General features: G+C 47.1%; 2 protein-coding genes and 1 pseudogene across 2 annotated transcripts; 1 reads left to right on the plus strand and 2 right to left on the minus strand.

Moving 5' to 3' along the window:
* Window positions 1–1,285: 1,285 nt before the first annotated feature.
* LOC127780051 (uncharacterized) lies at window positions 1,286–11,750 on the minus strand (annotated as a pseudogene).
* A 2,352-nt stretch (window positions 11,751–14,102) lies between these two features.
* Window positions 14,103–15,261, plus strand: LOC127780038 (probable carboxylesterase 18). Its single transcript, XM_052306997.1, has one exon. It carries the CDS (start codon window positions 14,171–14,173, stop codon window positions 15,179–15,181), a length of 1,011 nt encoding a protein of 336 aa, XP_052162957.1. The 5' UTR covers window positions 14,103–14,170; the 3' UTR covers window positions 15,182–15,261.
* A 1,323-nt stretch (window positions 15,262–16,584) lies between these two features.
* On the minus strand, window positions 16,585–18,676 carry LOC127778910 (probable carboxylesterase 18). The gene is made up of 2 exons (XM_052305558.1): window positions 17,536–18,676; window positions 16,585–16,937 (listed from the first exon to the last, which is right to left on the minus strand). The coding sequence occupies exons 1-2, from the start codon at window positions 18,674–18,676 to the stop codon at window positions 16,924–16,926; spliced, it is 1,155 nt and encodes a 384-aa protein (XP_052161518.1). The 3' UTR covers window positions 16,585–16,923.
* Between the last annotated feature and the right edge of the window lie 3,418 nt (window positions 18,677–22,094).

Raw genomic sequence — 22,094 nt, forward strand, 5'->3', positions numbered from 1 at the left:
TGGGGATTAGGATGGTGGGGGGACCTAAGGGCATGAGTACGGTGGCCCTTCCAAGAGAGAGGAGGAACAGGCCTACCCAGGCCGCCTCCCCGAGTTCAGCGGTGGAGAAGAGAGGAGATGATGTGGCGTCGGTCGAGCCCGATGAAGGCGAACCCGCTGCCCGCTCTGCTCATGAGAGAGGATGGAGTAGAGACAAGGTGGATGCTCGAGCTTGGTGTCAGCATTGCCACCGCTCGGAAGGAGACGAGGTTGCTGACACGTTGGTTTATCTTCCACCGGCTACCACGTTTTAGACCATTGGGCGCCTCCACTCACAGCAAGTTGTCGCTGTTGTTGACGTATCGTACGGTCGCGACACTCTGTGTGTGTGGGGGGGGGGGAGGGGGGAAGGTGGGCACAATCGTGCAAGGTGGCGGGACCGCACCCGCCTTCGTATGGACGCATGCGGGTGAGCTGCTGCAGCCATCTTGTTTCGCAAAGGACAGCGGCACTCCCACCTTCACTACAAGAGGAAAGAGGGGGAGAGATAGAGAGAAAAGAGGGAGGGTGAGAGAGAGGAGGGGAGGAGAGTGAGGATGACATGAGGGGTCCATTTCTTGTTTTTCTCATGTAAACGCCTAGTCAGCATGTGAGGATTGGGTCAATTTGCCACTTCAACGAAACTAGTCATCTTCTATACTGTTAGAGACCTTATTTAACAATTTGCCACTTCAATCAAACCAGTCATCTTCTATACCGTCAGAGACCTTATTTAACCTGGTTTTGCAAGTTGGTAGATCAAAATTTCTAGTATTGTGGTTTGGGAATGCAATTTAAACTCAATGGAAGGTTGAGGGACATAAAATGGACTTATTCATTATAGTGCAATGCAGTGCTAGAAAGTTAATTGGAAAAATGCTCTAGCTGGCCACAGACATTGCGTTTGGCAATAGGATTTGAATTTCCCTACCTTGAAGTGTTTGTGTTAGGTATAGCTTGTAGCAATAGGATTTGGTGTTCCATTCCTAAGTGCTGGGTAGTTTTTCAGTTCCAGGTAATAGTAGGGTGTGCTGTATGAATTATCTGGTTAACAGTTTAACACTCAACATAGTAGACTCAGCAAGAAAGTGTTGGGAGTCTTGGAGAAGAAAAGGTAGTTCTATAGTAGTAGTTGGATGAACTAGTAATCCATCTTCCAGCACACTTTCTTGGTGTTCTGTTAGAACTAGTGGAGGATTCTTACACCGTTGCATATATGCAGTAACAACAAACACACACACACTTGTAGTTGTTGCAAAAGAAAGAAGAACGTGTTGCTAGATGCGCCAATGTATCGAACGACACGATATTAAACTGCCATCACTAGCGTACAACAACATAATGAATCACGGGGACAACGTATATAACAGACAATCAGAAGCTAAATAGAACACAACGTATACCGTAAAAGTCCTCTATTTTGGGTGTGTTTAGTTTACACCAAACTTTCCCCCAACTCCCAACTTTCCATCACATCACATCACATCCAAAACTTTTAACACACATAAACTCCTAACTTTTTTTTAAACTACCAACTTTCCCCAAACTTCTCCCCAATTTCAGAAACTAAACACAGCCTTTACATGGGAGGCACGCACGACTATGACAATGTGTCGGAGGGCACATACAGATTTTTGAAGCCAACCCATCATTTTTTTTTTGCCAAATTTTCTTCCACACCCTCGTTGAGATTCTTCATGGAAGAACTTCAATGATAGACACCGGGCCTATTATCGGCATTATGTTGTAGTCACTCAGTCCGGCTCGTAAGAAAACACTTTCCCATTCCTTCTCCTCCCGCTCAAATCCACTCCCTCGCATCATATACATATCGGTTAATACCTGGGCCTCTTTGGTGGTGTTGTCTGGTGTCCCGTGCCCAATCACTACATTTAAAATTAATATTTTGCCTCCAGCTTGTCTTGTTGGAATTGCTCGCTTGCACTGTTGAAGTATCTTAATGCAGGAGTCATCGTCCCAAGAATTCAAAACGGCCTAAGATATACACATATACATAATATAGGTCATCAACATTAATGTGCCATATATAAGAGAAAATGCAGGGGTAGTGTTATTCTAAAAAATAAACCTAACTAATGCGAACTGAAAGTAGGTAATAACACAGAGTATAGTACCTTTAGTAAAATAGCATCCGCAGTTGGAATAAATTCAAACATGTCACCAACAATATACTTTACCAATTGACTGGTGGGTGCTTTGCTGATTACTTGTTCGAGGTCCAGCACGCTGCAAGTGATGTGCGGATGGCCCCCGCCGACGTCGATCAGCGAGCTTAGCCCGTGGAAGATGCCATGGGCCTCTTTCAACACGATTTCCATGACAAGATTGCTGTCCGCAACGCAAGCATGGCTCATGGCGTCGTTGGTCAAACTCCACGGAGACATGCCGTGCGCCATCTCGAAGGGTGTGGTAGCAGCAGGATCTCTGAACCACGCATCCAGGTTGAAGAATGTGGAGACCGTTGTGTCGGGGGCGTGCGAAGAGGAGCAGCAGCGCGGACGAGTTGTCATCCTGGACAAGGAGGCGAGACGTCGGATTTAGTTTGTAGACGGTCTGAATCTCACCAACAGCCGACGATGACGACGACTGATCGAAGATTCCACAAACGGTAAGCACACGCATGAGCCGACGGAGGTAAGTGAGCTTGGTTGCGTGGAGCCCAGTTTGGGTGATAATGTCCGAGATTGTTGCCACTCCGCCGCAACGGTCGATGGCATTGGGGATGCCTAGTCCAACAGCACACCTGAGTGCCGAGGACTTAAGATGAGCGAGCCCACAGTTGTGGAGCTCTGCATAACCTTGTATCTTCTGCGTGTTCAGGATCACTCCACCTTGTTGCTCCTTCTGTGCAGCCACAGTAGCAGCGAGCTTCAGCTCCTTGCCTTTGCCCCAAAGAAATGCATATAGCCCCAAGACAACTAACACGGTCCCTAATATGCTACATATACAGATATAGAGATTCATCAAGTACTGCTAAACTCAAGTAAAAGTAATAAGTTATTTGCTGATCCCTATAGTTGCATGAGGGTAGTAAATCAAGAGTAGCTTAATTAGCTTGCTCACCTCCCAAGGTAGATGTTTGTGCCGAGTAACAATGAATCCAAGACCATGGTGAGGATCAGAGACAACGAATTGAACATAGAAGGGTAGATGGGTCCGCTTCGACGGATCACCCACGTGATGAGCAGGAACGCAAGGCCCGTATTGAACACGCCCTAATCATCATATAGAATAATTTGGATATTAGAAAGAATTAATTGATCACATCTTGCATGAATTTGTCTATTGAAATGGTCTTGTGACTAGCTAATTACCGAGTAGATGACCGTGAGGAGCTGAAGGTCCCACTTGAGCCTCCATTCTGATCTGTCATGGACGAGAAAGACACCCACCACAAAGGCTTGCAAGCTTCCCAATAGGCTGGTCAGCACCGTCATCAAGTATGTTGATGGGAACACCTTCACAAGCCTTGCCTGAATGTTTCATCCCATCAGTTCGCAAATGAGAAACGAAGACTGTACATTGTGGTAACCACAAAAAATATAACTCCCAAGCAAGTACCTGCACGATGAAGTAAATGGCATAGCTCAAGCAACTACCACACAGCCAAAGTATACCTACGACCATGTCATGGCGAGGGCCGGTAGGGTTCGCTGGTGCCTGGGTATGGGATTTGAGCAGGTTTGTAGGCCATATATGTAGCATCTTACCTTTCACTAGGTTCACCACCATAGTGCCGCCTACGCACAACAACACACCCAACAGCATCAGCTTGCCAGACCAATTTCCCAACGCCAGCTTCTCAGCCCTAAAGCACATTTGCATTTGAAAACATATTAGGGTTAATAGTGGTATGTGCCAATGATATTGCGTGGTCTCAAGTTTCGATCATATACCTTAGCACTATGGCCATCAAGAAGGTGGCAATGGGGATCAAGTTCATGAAGATGGAAGAGTATGTGGCGCTGGTAGTACGCAGCCCATAGAAGTACAACCCCATTGCTAGAACATCTCTGCAATACAAGAGATAATGTTACTATTAGATCAGTGACAAATGTATGTAAATGAAGTAAAAATAGTGAAAACAACAATATAGAAAAGGGGAGTTTTCACAGTATATACTCCCTCCAGTCAACTTTATGACATGTTTTTGAAAGGGGCAATTGCTTATTTGACCCTGTTTTGAAACCTAATTACCAGATTGATCCTATTTTTTTAACTTTGCTTATTTGACCCTGCTTTTCGAAAACGAACATGCTATATGACCCTACTCCGTTAAGGTGAGTTAACAGTGTTAAGTTAGGGACAAATTGTCCCTTTTGCCCTTGCTTATTTGACCATGTTATATATTTTGCCTATTTGATCCTATTATGTTAGAACATATATATATATATTTGGATCTGTCGACAAATTTGTAATAAATTAATTTGACCTATTTTTCACATTTGGATTCAATTTGATAAATTTAACTAAAATTTGATAGAATTTTGATGAATTGAAGTGAACAAGTCAAATTGACAAATTTGACATCAATTTTCACAGATTATTGACACAATTATGGCAGACTTTTTAAAAAAATTTGACAGCATATTATCGTTTTTTGTGATCCCAAATTGCATTCAAGGAAGCATATACACAGTTGTAGCCAAATCCAACAACAAATTCATGTCCAAAAAATTCAACGAAGCAGATACACAGCCACATCCGCCCTCCCACCACAGCCGCCACCACGCGTAGCCGCAGCCGCAGCTGCCTCCCGCCGCCGCCGCCACACGCAGCAGCAGCAGCCGACTCCCACCGCCGGCGCGGATCCCCTCTCTCCACGGCCCGCCGCCGCTACAGCAGCAGATCCGCGCCCCGGCGCCGCCGCAGGTCCCCTCCCTCCACGGCCCGCCGCCGCCGCCACGCACAGCAGCAGCAGCCGCCTCCCGCCGCCGCCACGTGCAGCAGCAGCTGCTGCCACCGCACGCAGTAGCAGCAGCCGACTCCCACCGAAGGCACGGATCCCCTCCTCCCCGGCCCGCCGCCGCTGCAGGTGCTCCCTCCCTCCACTAGCCGGCGTCGCTGCTTACCACCGTGGGCATCGCCGCCGCCATTCGCCGGGAGAAGAAAAGAAATATGAGCCGGGAAAAGAAAGAAGGGATACAGCACATATGTGGATAGGGTTGGAGGGTATTTCGGTCATTACGAAAAGTTGTTACATTTCTTTTTTTAAAAAAATGAATTCTTAACGGTGTTATAGAAACAGGGTCAGACGGAGTGTTCGTTTTAAAAAGCAGGGCCAAATAAGCAAAGTAAAAAAAGTAGGGTCAATTTGGTAGCTAGACTTCAAAACAGGGTCAAATAAGCAATTGTCCCTTTTTGAAATGTCATTTAAATATGACCAGAGGGAATAATTCGTAAGTGTTTATGCATGACAAAGAGGTACTACATCTTTGTACTGCACTAGTTTTGAAATCTAGAAGAGAAAAGTACATTTTACCCCCCTAAACTGTTGTGGTTGATCGAAAAACCCCGGCCCCCCCCGAACTCAAAAACCAGTCATTTCGTACCCTCAACTAATAAAATTGGACACTTAACCCCCTTGACCATACTTTTGGGCGGTTTTAACCGGAGACTTGCGCACGTGGCAGTCCAACGTGGCAAGATGGGCGCGGTTGGGCAAGCAGCGGCGGGCGCAGCTCAGGTAGGCAGCGGGCGCGGTAGGGAGGACGAACTGGTCGGCGGTGAGCGGCGACGGGCACGGATGGGTGCCTCTGGTCGGCTCACCCCTCTCTCTCTCTCTTTTCTCTGTTTGCCGTTGGGGGATGCGGTGGGCGTGGCAGGGAGGGCGCGGTGAGCATGGACGCGACTCACGGGTGTCGGCGGCCAAGCCCGAGATGGAGGTGCTAAGGAGGCGGTCCGGGCGGAGAAGGCGACGGCGTCGGCAGTGGTCCGGACGGACAAGGTCGCGGCGGGGTAGGGCGGCTGGTGGGCGCGGCGGGGAGGGCAGGCGGTGGACGCGGCGGGGAGGACCAAGAGGTCGGAGAGCGCTTTATGCCTCTGCTGCCGGCGGCCCGCTCCGCCTCCGTCTCAGCTGCCCGGGGAGCTCCGCCTCCGCCGCCGGCCGCCCACTCCGCCTCCGTCTCAGTCGCCCGCTGTTGCCGCCAGCGCCCGAGCAGCTCTGCCTCGCCCGCCCGCCACCGGTGAGGGGAGGGAGAGAGAGAGAGAGAGAGAGAGAGAGCAGACGGACCGCCGCTGGACACCCGGGCGAGCTCCGCCTCCGCCGCCCGCCGTACGAGCGAGCACCGCCTGGCCGCCGGCCGTCCAAGTGCGTGCGCCTCCTCCTCCGCAGCCGGCCGCCGCAACTGGCCGTCCAAACGAGTGCCGCCCGCAGCCGCCTCCGCGCCCGCCCACCGGCCTTGGCTCCTCCGCCGTCCCTTCCGCAGCCCCGAGCTCCGCCGCCCCCTTCGTCGCCTCGAGCTCTGCCAGAGAAGAGAGAGGACGCCGTCCTCAAGGTGAGGGAGAGAGAAGAGAGAGGATTTTGGAGAGAGATAGAGAGGTGTGGGGTAAAAGAGAGGGTGAGAGACTGACATGTGGGACACGCTGATTTAAAAAGAAAAGAATTGCTGACTGGGCTACCACGTAGACCAAAACCGCTTGCAAAGCTGCTCAGGGGGGTTTTTCATCCGGTATCGATAGTTGAGGGTGAGAAATGACCGGTTTTTGAGTTCAGGGTGGGGGGAGGGTTTGGTCAACCGCAATAGTTCAGGAAGGTAAAATGTACTTTTCTCAATCTAAAATTAGGTAGTGAAAATGGTATAAACTAAAAGTGGAGAGGATTTCTAGCTAGGTTTAACATCTTTGTACATTGCAGAATGTAGAAGCTAGTATATATTTGATGACAACTGAAAATTTTGTTCAGATTATGACACTAAACTCCTTTTGCCTCAAATTTGGGTTCATAACTTCTTTTCCAGTGCAAACATGCTTAGCTACTCCTATTTATTCTTACTTTTATCCAACATCTAGCGTGTTCTGTAAGAACCAACAAGTAAAACTACCAAAATCCAATGTAGAGAGTGAGTACATACCCAAATGCAGCATTTGCAAAAATCCAGCCCACAACAGTACCAATTCACCTTTTTCCACATTTCCCTGCAACAGATAAAACAAAAGAAAATAGCAAATAAGAAAGACATCTCTAATATCGAATTCAGTGCTAATTCTCGGTCGTCCGATTGAGACTCAATGGTACGGATGGTGCAATGGACCTAAATGTAAAAAATGAACTTCCAATTGGGTCTAATGTAAAATGTGGTATCCTATCGAGAACACCATCGAAGGAATGAATCATTCCCGCCTTCTTTCTAGTACTGTCGTCGCCTCCTCTCCCTTCTCTCAACCATCGCTAGCTGCTCAATTCTTCCCTACCGCTGCCCGTCTCCCCTCCACCACCGCCACCGTCCTCTCCGCCTTCGTCTCGTCCTCGGCCCCCCGCTCCTCTCGCCTCCGCCTTCTCCTCCCTGACATGCCGCCACCACCTCTAGATATGTTTGTGCAAAATCTGGGTTTAAATACTTCCCCCTACATCGTGCTCCTCATATTCTCTCCGATTCTTAACTCCGCTGACGCCATTCCTCCTCCAACAACGACGTGGACGTTGTTGCCGACCTACATATCCCAAGCCAACCCAGCTTCAATGTAGATCGACCTTAATTAGTTATCTGTATTTATGTAGCTGGTTTATGGTTATCTGCACTTCACTCTGACACTTCTATTAACTTCAATCCTATAGATTATGTTCATATAAGGTCAAATTTTGATTGCAGAGCAATTTAGACAGAATGTCTTAGCTTTTGCTCCAAATAATCTGTTGCAAGTTATAGCAAACATTACTTTCTATTTAGATAAATACAAATAAAAACATAATAATGCTATAATCTATATCAGCTGTGACTAAGATTTTGTGTAGTTAGTTATTTATAAATTGCAGTTAGACTGTATATGAAAATTACCAGAATAATATTGTACATTTTTTTAGCATTTTCATCATTGTTTATGTAGATTAATGATTATTCCGAAATTACTACCATTACACTATTATTTCTGAATTAAACTATGGATAAGTGTAAAACTATAGTGCACCATGTGATGGTGTGGAACTCTGTAACTGTTCCATGTATCCATAAAAAAAAGAATCAGAATAATGCACATCCACAATTCAGTGAAGCCTTCAAGATATTCAGAGCATGGAAGTTGAGCCATATAATTTGTACACAACCACTATGTCAGGCAAAAGAGCTTATGAAGATCCTAACAATAATGATCAGGTAAACAACTGCACGTATTGTACCGTTTGTTTTTCAATCATACTATTAACACTTAACAACATATGGGCAATTAATTAGCTTCAAACACATTTTCTAAAGATTAAAATCACTACAAAATTATCATATTTCTTTCTCACAGATACAGTGATTAATAATATCATGTACATATCATGTTCAGCACTACATTCCTATATATGCTGAGTAATTGTACTGAATTCGAATGTACATTCCTATATAAGGTGAATTTATATATTCTAAAGCATATATTTACTTACATAAAGTTTGATTGCGCACTCTATAGTGATAACTATTTTCCCTATATATGCTGAGTAATTGTACTGCATTCGAATGTACATTCCTATATATGGTGAATTTATATATATTCTAAAGCATATATTTACTTACATAAAGTTTGATTGTGCACTCTATAGTGATTATTTTAACAGGAATAAGGAGCATATAGACCAAAGCTGTAATATTATTACTTAATTTGAAATAATTATTCCTACTACCTATACTGTGTTCACACCTAAGCATTACAGTCATTTTTAGAAGTGCCAAACTGAAACAATATTTGTTTCTATGGTTACATTTCTAAGTATTTACTCTCAGTAAGAATGGCACTTCTAACTATTTTATACAAGCGTTATAGTACACAAGATATGCTAATTAATATGACTTGATTTTGCATAACCTCCCAATTTCTATCTTTGCTAATAAATATTTTTGCTCTCATGGCAGCTGTCTTAACTCTGTGAGCTCTTGCTTTTAATGTTGTATAATAAACACATTAATGTTCATTTACATATTTGTACATCAATAAACTTTATTACTACCTCCGTCCCAAAATATAAGCATTTTTAGCATAGTACCAAGTCAAATATTCGTAACTTTGACTATTAATAGCAAAAAAAATAAAAAAGATCAATTATGTAAAATTGATGTTACTAGATTTATCATTAAACAAACTATCACAATATGCAACTCTTTTTATTTAAAATATTTTACTTTTATAGATATCGATGGTCAAAGTAGCATCTCGAAGACCGTATCGAGATCTAAAAGTGCTTATATTTTGGGACGGATTGAATAACTTCCACCTGTTATTATTGCAGCAAATGATAACATTGAACATTGTTTGATTCAAGCAAAGGGTAAAAAGAAGCACGCTACTTGATAACTTGTCCGTCCAAGAATACCTTATCTTGCTGTTATATAACAGCTCCATTATATGTACATGGAGAAAAGCATCACTACACTTCATAACTTATCCGTTCAAGAATACCTTCTTTTGGTATATTTTGTGTGTGTGTACGTGTTAAAAAAACAGCGGTTTAGTACTACATCCATAAGAGAGAGAGAGTGTGTGTGTAATTCAGATAGAGCTCTATCAAAAGCTTTGATCAATTAAGCTCCTGGACAATCTATATATGTTTATATAATGCACATTATGGAACTACTGATCCGAAGACCGAAGGTAATGAACTAGTACTGTCCTATTTCCAAACACGAGCAACATATTCTTTGAACATATTTGGTGAACGTGATAGTGCATCTATTGGGGTTATGCACATGTGGAGAATTCAGATTTTGAGGGCATGAATAAGGAATTCCTGAAATCGTAAACTTGCAAGTGTATAACCTTATATGGGGAACTCTTTTAAAACAATATTGCTTGATAAAACTAGAAATTTATAGTTAGTGTCCGTGTCATCGAATCAATTTTTATTTTTATTTTTTAGTTTTGCTGATTGAAGTTTTGTATTCAGCATAACTGAAATTTCTATGGTTTTCGACCACTAGTGGCAATTAATGAGAATTAATATCCTTCAACTGTTGAACGACCATAAGATCCCAAGAAAAAAAATTATTGATGCTGATATAAACTGGGCTAGTAGCAAACTGAAAGCAGCAGGAAGAACATTTCAAATGAAAAGCTTCATTGTGTTTTTAATTATGTTTTCGTTAGGACAAGAGAGCTTTGTTCCTGTGGCCGTATACATCACCGTTGGTGTAGAAGCTGGGTTTTATAAATAGATTCCCATTATCTAAAGAAAAAGAGAGCTTTGTTCCTTGAGCTTGTTATTGCAGAAAGGGTTGTCAACTGGAAAGCTAGCTGTTGCAAACGTAGGAAGAAGTCTTTTCATCCTCCAATAAAATTCATAGCAAATTGATGTTAGTACGTACATAGTGAGGTTCAAGTGCATGGATTTACAATTTAATTGATTGAAATACAATTATACAAAGTATGTCACGAGAAAAATATTAACTAAGGTTTAAGTGGGTTTACAGTTTAGTGAGGACGTGCTAATACATAGCCTCAAAATGTCTTGATTTGTGGGACATAGTGACATACTTTCAAGAGGCAAAATATATTACAAATTTGCAATTTATATAAGCTCTAAAGTTTTGCGTCGAAAGTATTGAGTGAATGAAGAACAATTGAAGGTGGGCTATGGTCGCATAAGGCGCGACTTAAGTGGCTAATCTTGTTGAAGAAACCTTAAACCTTCAGGTTTATTTTAGTAGTACGTACTCATTAAGTCATTACAACACGGTACTACATGTAGACAAACACCACTTGTCAAAAATGTCTAATCTCAACATACAGAAAACATCAATTCTCCCCGCAAAAAAAAAACAAAAAAAAACATCAATTCTACAGCGCAAGAATAAAGATAGACGACTGCGTCACATATCAGTTGACTGAGACTTTGGAAAACTCAATAGACTGGTCTGGGCGTTAAAATCAAATCCGACGGTCTACTTTTTTTACTTGAAACTACTCTGTTTATCGGCTAAACGTTTCTCTTTCTCGCTCTATCTCCATCTCAACATCTCCAATATATAATATAGTTAAGAAAGCGAAAGCAGTAAGGACGAAGCGATTAATGAAATAATTAAGTGCTAGGTACCTCTCAAAGATGACGGCGAGCGGTGCAACAACGGCGGAAGCGATTAAATTCCGGTAGACGATGATGACGAAGGGGCTCATGCCGTCGTTGAGAGCCAGCTTGGAGAGAAGAAGCGCTCCAACCGTGATCAGCTGCACCAGCAGCATGCTCAGCGGCAGCATGGCCACCTCCCGCGCCGTCGTTGTCTTCGGCGCCACCCTCACCTCGCCCTGATCCCTTGGTTCGTTCGGCATGTCCATCTGCGCCGCGATCGAAGATTGTGTGTGCAGTAGAAAAAAAAAACGCAAATATTAGAAAATGACGTAACATCAAATACTAATTAGAAGGGGATAAGGTTTTAAACTCTGTCATCTAACCCACAACCTTGTGAAGCTAGCCGGAAAATCTCTACACGTTTCTCGTGAGTGCAGTAGACAATCGAGGCATTGTACGTGTTCTCCTCGATCGATCGATCGATCGGGCGCACGGCGCGTTCCTCGCTTAAAATCAGCCGTGCTCAAGAGACCCAGCGGCCTATATATGGTGTCTTTCACAGCTCTTGCTTAATCTTCTCCTCTCACAGTCGTCACACCCTTTCTGTTTCTTGCTAAAGACCAAGGAAAAAGAGCGTGGATTGAGGGAGTCGGTTTGTGAGGGCCTTGCTTGTTTCTCTGCATGCAAATCTCATGATCTCATCCCTGCACTTGCAGCGACGGACGGCCATCTCTTCTGTTCTGCACCGACGAAACCAGCCGCTGCGCATATGCGTCGCAGTACGTGTCCGTGTAAATTCGACGTCGCGTACGTACGCCTCTACTGTTCAATGACAGGTTAGTATGTACATTGTCGCTACACTTACACTAACAACAGCTTTGGAGTTTGGACCCAAATTCTATCTATGGGCCTGTTTCCGTCCAAAGGAATAAGTTCACCGGAGGTCCCTCAACTTAACATCGAGATTTTTAAGGTCCCTTAACCACAAAACCAGAAATCTCCACCCCTAAACTATACAAAACCATTCACTCAAGGTCCCTAGGCAATATATATGGGTGATTTCGCTGACGTGGCATCCTAGTCAGCAAAAAAAATATTAAAATAGTATGTAGGGCCCACATATCAGTGGCACATCTTTTTTCTTTTCTTTTCTTCTCCTCCTCTTCTCTTTTCTCTCTTGTCTCTTCTCTTCTTCTTCGAGTGAGGCCGACGGCAGGTGGGAGCTAGAGAACTCGAGAGCGTTGCCTCCGGAGCAGGCTGCGGCGACAACGCACCGGGGGGGGAGGGGTGGCCGGCTCGTCTTCAACTACCGCCGACACGTCGAGGGAGAAGAAATCCGCCGCGGGGATATCGACGAGCGCGTCCCCAGCCGCCGTGATCTCGTTGCGGAACACGGAGTAGGTCGCGGTGGCGTCCTCCACCTCCTCCACCGCAGCCGAGGCGGAGGTCGACGTGCTGTCCTATCTCTCGCCGGAGCGAGCAGTAGCGCGCGGCCGCCTCTGTCCCCCTCTCCGCGCCGCCTGGTGGATGGACCAGCGCGCCCGCTTCGCGCCGCCCGCCTCTCCCGTCGTCGCGAGCGGTCGCGCCGGCCGCGTCTCTCCCCATCTCCGCGCCGCCCGTCTCTCTCCCCCTCTCCGCGCTGCCCGGCGGATGGTCCGGCGCGCCCGCCTCTCTCGTCGTCGCGTGCGGTCGCGCCGGACGCCTCTCTGCCCCTCTCCGCGTAGCTCGGCGGATGGGCCGGCGCGCCCACCTCTCCCGCCGCTGCTCGGCTGCCGCGCGGACCAGCCGCCGCCCGCCGACCTCACTCGAAGAAGAAGAGAAAGAGAAGAGAGAGAAGAGAAAAGGAGGAGAAGAAAAGAAAAGAAAAAAAAGATGTGCCACTGACATGTGGGCCCTACATACTATTTTATTTTTTTTGCTGACTAGGATGCCACGTCAGTGAAACCACCCATATATACTACCTAGGAACCTTGAGTGAACGGTTTTATATGATTTAGGGGTGGAGATTTCTGGTTTTGTGGTTAAGGGACCTTAAAAAATCTCACTGTTAAGTTAAGGGACCTCTGGTGAACTTATTCCCCGTCCAAATCACACATACATCACACTCACAGCCCATTGAACTTCAGGTTTTATGGGCCGTATTATGGGTCTGTTCAGGCCCAATCACACAGATCTGGCCTTTTTTAGCTTTGCCATCCAAACAGTGGGAAGAAATTTCTCTGTTTCAAAAATAAAAAGAAAAAAAAGTCCCTCAACTATTAGTCAAATTTGATTCGAATGACTTAACCGTAAAACCGAGTATAAATGTGCTCCTAACTTTTTAAACAAGTGTAAATATACTTCCTTAACAGTTTTGAGAATGGTTTCAACTGACATTGCGAGGACGCGGAAGCTTGCCCTCACACGAATGACTTCAGGGGGAACTGGATCCTGCTTCCTTGCGTCGACACAAAAACAGAAGCTTTTAGAGCAGCTATCAATCGTTCACTTTTCTTTCGGCAGGTTCTTTTTGCTATAGCTCTAGATCTTACATCAATAGTACATTTAAAGTTTGTATGTTGAATTACAGAGATTTAAAATTTTATAATTAATCTGAACATATGAAAAAAATTATTTTTTATCTAAATATTACCAATATAATCGTAGATGTAAATACATGGATTTATAGAAATAGTGAAATACCCAACTATATAAAATCTTAGATCCGAAAATGTGTCAGGGAGACCTCCTAGTACAATTTGGAAAGTGCAAAAAAGAAAAAATAAAACAAAATAAAAGAAATTGGGACATACACGAGAGTATACAAGTATACAATTTGTCCTTGAACAACAGAGACGTTACGCAATGTCGCAAGAGTCGCAGATATAAGCAGTTAAGCTACAACGCAGCGGCTGTACTCATTGCGTTGGCAACGAGATTGCCGGCGTTGACATGACGCGCCGCCGCCGCTCGCCGTCGCTGCCGTGCGCGGTGCGCGTGCAGGCGGCCGGCTTCGCGCTCGGGCACCGCCGGGACGGCAGCGTCCGGCGCCTCTTCTTCTCCCTCTTGGACATCCACGTCAGGGCCAAGCGCCGCCGCCCCGACGCCGCTGGCGTCCGCTCCGTCGACGTCACCATCGACGCCTCCCGCGGCCTCTGGGCGCGCGTCTTCTCCCCGTCGCCGACGAAGGGAGAGGCGCTCCCGGTCGTCGTCTTCTTCCACGGCGGCGGCTTCGTGCTCTTCTCCGCCGCGTCCTTCTACTACGACAGGCTCTGCCGCCGCATCTGCCGCGAGCTCCGGGCCGTGGTGGTGTCCGTCAACTACCGCCTCGCCCCCGCCCACCGCTTCCCCGCCGCCTACGACGACGGCCTCGCCGCGCTCCGCTACCTCGACGCCAATGGCCTCCCGGAGGCCGCCGCCGTCGACCTCTCCAGCTGCTTCCTCGCCGGCGACAGCGCGGGGGGGAACATGGTGCACCACGTGGCGCAGCGCTGGGCGGCGTCCGCCTCGCCGTCGTCGACGCTCCGGCTCGCCGGCGCCGTGCTGATCCAGCCATTCTTCGGCGGCGAGGAGCGGACGGAGGAGGAGCTGGAGCTCGACAAGGCGGCGCTCACGCTGTCGCTGGCGAGGACGGACTACTACTGGCGCGAGTTCCTGCCGGAGGGCGCCACCCGGGACCACCCGGCGGCGCACGTGTGCGGCGGCGCCGGCGGCGAGCACGACGTCGAGGTGGCGGAGGCGTTCCCGGCGGCGATGGTGGCGATCGGAGGGTTCGACCTGCTCAAGGGGTGGCAGGCGAGGTACGTGGAGGCGCTGCGCGGGAAGGGGAAGGCGGTGCGGGTGGTGGAGTACCCGGGCGCCATCCATGGCTTCTGCTTGTTCCCGGAACTCGCCGACTCCGGCGAGCTCGTGGAGGAGATGAAGCTGTTCGTCCAGGAGCATAGAACCAAGCGTGTGCAGTAGATGGCTTGTTGGCCCAACGCTGTAATTGATCCAGTGATTATGATGATTCCAGCAGAATTTACGAGATTATTTTTCGATTACACGGAAGACTCATATGTATGCACATGTACTCCCCCGTCCAAAAAAAAAATAAATCTAATTAGAGATGGGATATTACCTAGTCTAGCATATCTAAACAAACATATGTCTGGATACGTTGGACTAGGTAATGTCCCACCTTTATAGGTTGGGTTTTTTTTTTTAACGGGAGGAGTATATGACAACACACATAACACCACAATCATACGCCACCAATACTGTGAAGAGGCACTACACAAGAAATAAATTTTATTATTCATTCATAAGGGAATACTCGATGGGATGATTATTCATGTAATACTTTAGAGGCTGAGAAATAAATAACAACCTTGAAGATGAGTAAATATCATAGAGCAAGTTTTATGTCATTTAAGCGATATGCAAGAAATGAAGACATCCCATGGGAGACAAAAATCCATCTGCGGTTATTTGCTGCCTTTTGTTATCATAATGGTTGCCACCTGCTATTCGTTGCCTTTCGTCGATATACGATTATATTACTATAGTGAAGTGTGTGTCGATGGGTTATACCTCAATCACATGATTCGTTCATATATAAATTGTTTGGAGGACGTAGGAATCGACTATTAGGAGGATACAAACAAATCTGTAAACGGAGCAAGGGGAAAGGGATTTTTATATAGGTAGACCCTTGATGACGAGTAATAGCATTATTTCTGTTGACCGGAGCTGGTGTTGCCATCGTATATCAATCTATCACAAGTACAAAGTAGAGAATAACCTAATCTAGCGTACCAGCATATCAATGTAAAGCTCGAGTATGGTTAGTCGTTGGTTAACTATTTTTGGCTTCCTCGAGAATCCATTCGGCAAGATTGGAGGTTGCTCTATATTTTTTTTATTAGGCTTGTCCTTCACTTTTGGGATCTTGTACTTATACTTTTAGGTGTTTTCTTTTTAAGTACAACTAAGAAGATAAACATAGATACATCGTCGGTTTCGAGGGCTCTGTATTTATTTTATGTGACTCATTTCTTATCTATTTAGGACTTCCGCTATATGCACGAGAGTTGTTTCCGTACAAATGGTATATGATGGTCTTGCAAAGCTAAATACATGTGTATAGGGTACTACATATTTAGAGCACTCACGGTCTAAATTTAAAGTACTTTTGGTTTTGGCATATATATTTATCTATTCATTTTATTTAAAAATTATGTAAATATGCGAATATAATAAATCATACTTAAAACAACTTCAATAAACAATACAAGTCATAACAAAATAAATAATTTTGTAACTTTTTTTTTAAAAAAAGTATCAAACATACATTCAATGTCACTGGCGTCCTAGAGTCTCAAAGGTCACTCTAATCTCAAATATTCTTTTCAGCATAAAATATATAGTAAACTGAGACCGAACATGATGTATCCTTTTACAATGAATACGAATGTGAATAAAAAAAATCTATCCAGATTCATGAAATCATTATGTATCTCATCTAATTTCATGTTGCCATATTTTGAGATCTCCTCTACGTCTTCGTCTCAATCTCCTTGCAAGCGACTACTACCAGAATGGAAAGACTCTACGTAGTCCAGGACACTGCGTGTGATACACTTCTTGTCTATCAGGTGGGTAACTGGGCACGCATGGCAGATAGTTGCTGCCTAGGACTCGCCAAAAACGTGCCACACAGGAGTTCAGAGAAATTCATCTGGAGAAAATGGCAAAACGGTAAAAACAAAAACGAATACGAAACTCACAACTCACAAGGAAAAAGTCTATGGCCTGTTTAGGGGAGCTTGTCCCAGCTACAGCTTTTTCTAAAAGCTGATTCTGCTAGAAGCTGTCCCAAACAGTACACAACTTCTGAGAATCTATAGTTACAGATTCTGAAAAATGAAATAAAAAGTCAGAAGCTGGAGAAGCTGAGTTTTAGAGCTTTTCTAGATTATCAAAAACTAGCTACCAAAAACTAGCTACCAAATAGCTCCCCAAACAGTCCCAGGAGTAGTATCTCTCTCATGATTCATTACTTGACACATACAGAAATCATACAACCCCACTAGTTAGTTTATTTAAGTCTATTGCATACTACTCTGTCAAAAAAAAAAAAATCCTACCTACAAACCTAAAGCATGTGTCCATGTTTATAAGTAGGATTGTTTTTTTTTTGGATGGAGGAGTATGTATCTGTAAATATTTAAAATTTTCTCCAAAATTATGCAGAAGCCAGCATGATAGCGTCGAATTCTGCATGTGATTCGATCAATTGGACACTTAAAAAAAGAACAAATATAATTAAGCCATACGGTTGGAGCTATGCTCCTGGACGAACAGCTTCATCTCCTCCACGAGCTTGCCGGAGTCGGCGAGCTCCGGGAACGCGTGGAAGCCATGGATGGCGTCCGGGTACTCCACCACCCGCACCGCCTTCCCCTTCTCGCGCAGCGCCGCCACGTACCTCGCCTGCCATCCCTTGAGCAGGTCGAACCCGCCGATCACCACCATCGCCGGCGGGAACGCCTCCGCCAGCTCGACGCGCTCGCCGCCGCACACGCGCGCCGCCGCGTGGTCCCGGGTGGCGCCCTCCGGCAGGAACTCCCGCCAGAAGTAGTCCGTCCTCGCCAGCGACAGCGAGAGGCTCGCCTTGTCGAGCCCCACCTCCTCCTCCGTCCGCTCCTCGCCGCCGAAGAAGGGCGATATCAGCACGGCGCCGGCGAGCCGGAGCGACGCGGGCGGGGACGACGGCGACGAAGCCCAGCGCTGCGCCACGTGGTGCGCGATGTTCCCGCCCGCGCTGTCGCCGGCGAGGAAGCAGCGAGAGAGGTCGACGGCGGCGCCGAGCTCGGCGGCGGCCTCCGCGAGGCCGTTGGCGTCGAGGTACCGGAGCGCGGCGAGGCCGTCGTCGTAGGCGGCGGGGAAGCGGTGCTCGGGGGCGAGGCGGTAGTTCACGGACACCACCACGGCTCCGTCCCCGCGGGAGATGCGGCGGCAGAGCGCGTCGTAGGGGCGCGACGCCGCGGAGAAGAGCACGAAGCCGCCGCCGTGGAAGTAGACGACGACCGGGAGCTTCGCCGCCGCCGTGTTCGTGGGCGGGCAGAACACGCGCGCCCAGAGGCCGCGGGAGGCGTCGATGGTGACGTCGACGGAGCGGACGCCGGCCGCGTCGGGACGGGGGCTGGCCGCGGCGTGGAGGTCGCCGAGGTAGAAGAGGAGGCGCCGCGCGCTACCGTCGGAGCGGTGCGCGGCCGAGAGCGCGGCCAGCTGCACGCGCACCGTCCACGGAAGCGGCGGCGGCGACGACGACGACCGGCGGCTGCGGTCAACGCCGGCCATCTCTTGCTGCACCAAGTGTGGAGGAGAGTTTTTTTTTTCTTTTTGAGTGAATTGCAGGAGTGATGTGGTGCTTAGATCTTCGATGTGACCAATGCGACAAATCTGTCGCGTCATTAATTAATGTTTAAGGACAAGTTGTTCGCAAGTTGCACACGGCACAGGGGCTGTGGAGTTATATTTTATTTCAATTTGTTGTTTAGTTTTACTACTAGTATAAATTATTGTTTGATAAAGCTCAAACTGTAATAAGAGTGCCAAAGTACTGAAAGTGCAGATGACTCAAGAGTTGCAAATTTCTGCCATATCTAAAAGCTTATGTTCTTTGTTGTGTAAATAGATTTGGCCCTTCTAGCTCCACATTTTATTTTGCTTTTTTTAATTTGGGTCCTCTCTTCTTTTGTTTAGTGTGTTCAACTTGTCTTGAACTACACTCTCTTCTAGAGTGGATCTTTGTAATAATTGGTTGTAGTTTTTTTTAACAAAGGCCGGGATATTATATTCCATTATCTATAAAAAAAAAAGATAGATTTGGCCCTTGAATATTTGAACCTTGGTAATGGTAATATGATGTAATCCTAGTTGGCCAAAATCATGTCCAATTAGCTCAAATTCTCTGTCCATATTCCGCATATTCTCAAATTTCCTTCGTTTGTTCAGTTGGCTCCTATTCATCTTCTCCATCATCATCGTCATCGTATCCACAGTCGCCGTCCGTTGTACTCACAGCCTTCCTCTTCGTCTTCTCCATGACCGGCGTGTGCGCAGCCGCAGGTGCAAGGGTTGTCGCTGTCATCGTCGATTTCACACTTGACGTAGCCATGGGCGGCGAGCTCCGCCTTGACCCACTCCTGTTGCTCCTTCCGGTACTCGTTCAGGTGCCGTAGGGGTGTAAGTGGGCAAGCCCGCGAACCCACTACTGTAAGTGGGTTCGCGGGCCTGCCCACTTGCATCGTTAAGGTGCTGTATATATGGCCTCCGCACCGTCGACGTCCAGCTGCCGGAGCGCCTCCTTCTCCGCCACGCTCGCCTCCAGATCTTCACTCTGTAACGCGGTCGCGGGGCGGGCAGCGGCGCCCTTGACAGGATGCGCAGTCGATCTGCTCCTACGGCATCCTCCAGCGGCGCCCTTCGGTTTGCGACGACCATCTCCGTCACCAGTAGAATCTGGATTTCCTGGGATTTTTCTGATGGGTTCGTGGATTGCTACGGGACCTCGCCATAAATGGGCCAGAATGCCCGTGTTCTACTCGGCCTCGGGCTCTATTAGTTTTCTTTGCGAATTTTTCGCCGCGCCCACCAAATACTTCTCTGTGACTTGTGAGGAGGAAAAAGTACACCAGAGATACCTCCTCTTATCACCGATTTACAAAATCATCCCTTAATCGAAAAACCAAATACAGCGTATCTTCCAACTTTCAACCAGTGCAAACGAGGTCCCTCGATGTTATTATCCCCAGTTTTAGCTAACAAGGCGCCAACGTGACTCCTTTAACTAGGTTTTCATCCCACGTGGCGCTTATGTGACGGTTTCATCAAGAAACAAATTATAAAATAATAAAAATGGGTGGGCCAATTGATCAGATCCCCTTCTTCCTTTTCTCTCTTCTTCCTCTCTTTCTTGTGTCACACATGGAGGAAGGGCAGATGAGGACGACGGCGAGTGATGCACCTTACCCTTCCCCATTTCTCTCCCAAGCTTCTCTACTCTTCCGCCGATGACGCCGCCCATCTCCTCTGCGCCATCCAGCTCCTATTCGCCGTCGCCGCCCTCCTCATGATATGGTTGTGTGGCTGCCTCCTCTCCTGCCTCACCTCGCCAGCCTCCTTCGCACCCGACGCTTCCCTCTACCCAAAGTCGTTGTGTCACTCGTTGTCGGCCGTCAGACCTCCTTGACTCCGCACCGGCCAGCCGGCCCGCCCAAATGATGACAAGAAAAGTGAGAGAAGGGAGGAAGGGAGAGAAGAGGAGAAAGAGAAAGGGTAATGTCGTGGTCACCTTGACATGTGGGGTTCACGTGGGTTCCATGGTGGCTCAGTCGTCACGTCGGACAAAACCAGGATCAATACTGCCTAAGGATCCAGAATGATCCAGTTTTGTAAGTTGAGGGTTCTTATATATCTAGTTTTTTTAGTTGAGTGATGATTTTGTAATTCGGTGACAAGATGAGGGGCCTTGTATGTACTTTTTCCGTATGAGGAGACCTTGTCTCCATATGGCCCATCAAAAGCCCATCACCGTCGTTCTCTTCCTTCTTCCCACCAACGCATCCTAGCTCCCTATTCTTCCCCAACGTTCTAAGTTCAAAGTTCAAACAAGTAGCCATGGCTACCATGAAACCTCCAATCATGCTGTTTAACTATTAAAATTGGTAGACAGCAGGCTAGTATTAATCACACATAATCATATTAAAAAAATATATAATGCAGAAATTATCAGTGATCGAGGTTCGAGCCGTCTAATTTCCCGAAGAGATTTTCTTCTCTTCAGTTTCGTCTTCATAACAACCGTCGTCTCCTTCTTCCTCTTCTTCTTCTTCTTCTTCTTCTTCATGGTCGGCAGCATAGGCGCAGCCGCAGGTGTTGTCGTCGTCGTCGATCTCGCACTCGACGTAGCCATGGGCGGCGAGCTCGGCCTTGACCTACTCCTGCTGCTCCTTGTGGTACCGGTCTGTTGGATAGTATAGGGAGAGATGTATACTGCGTATATGGACACATTGTATTGAGCCTCAGGGGCCGGTATATATATAGGAGTACATGGGGAGGAGATAAGAAAGGATTAAAAATATGGAAGGAGTCCACACAAATCAATCATATCCTAATATTGACTCTAACTACCATATACTCTAACATCCCCCCGCAGTCCAAGCATGAGCAGCGCGGACACTTGGACTGGAGAAGAAACTGGTAAGAGTACCCAACACAATGATAGCCCTTTGTGCCGTAGTCGATGTAGCCAAAGCGAAGGAGCCGAGAGAGCCGTGGTTGATGAAGCCGTGCGCAGAATAGCTGTGGTCGATGTAGCCGAAGTCGGGGAGTCGATGATGTCGAGGTAGCCGAGCCGCAAGGCGCGCAGGGGGCGTTGTAGAGTGGTTGTGGACGGACGGGAGGTCGTCATGGACCAATGGTACGCGAGGACGCGCTGGAGACGATGACGGTGACACAATCGCAACGGTCGTTGAGGAAGGTGACGCCGAAGAGCCGATGTAGTCGAACCGTGAAGGACGAGATGTCACGCCGGGTTTGCCAGACCTGGGGACAACTCGAGACGAACGCGCGTAACGGTGTTGCCAATACCGCACGAGCGAGGCAGGGGACCACCATGAATCATACGCCAATGTTGGAGGAGAGCAGAGAAGGCCTCCGAGACAGTCGTGGCGCGAGAACGGCATAGAGAGAGAATTGCCGGAGCAGCACACAGTTGCCGGAGAAGAGCGAATTGTAGTCGAGGAAGATACGACGTTGGCGATGAGGCATGCTAGACGAAGAAGAAGGCGAAGTAGCGGGACCAACGGCCTGGACGGCGACGTCAGTA

The sequence above is a fragment of the Oryza glaberrima genome, chromosome 7, assembly GCF_000147395.1.
Source record: "Oryza glaberrima chromosome 7, OglaRS2, whole genome shotgun sequence".
NCBI classification, from domain to species: Eukaryota; Viridiplantae; Streptophyta; class Magnoliopsida; order Poales; family Poaceae; genus Oryza; species Oryza glaberrima.

What these genes read in the sequence shown, in the direction of transcription:
- LOC127780038 (XM_052306997.1), top strand. Translation starts at nt 14,171, where the DNA reads ATGACGCGCCGCCGCCGCTCGCCGTCGCTGCCGTGCGCGGTGCGCGTG.
- LOC127778910 (XM_052305558.1), bottom strand. Translation starts at nt 18,676, where the DNA reads ATGACGCGACAGATTTGTCGCATTGGTCACATCGAAGATCTAAGCACC.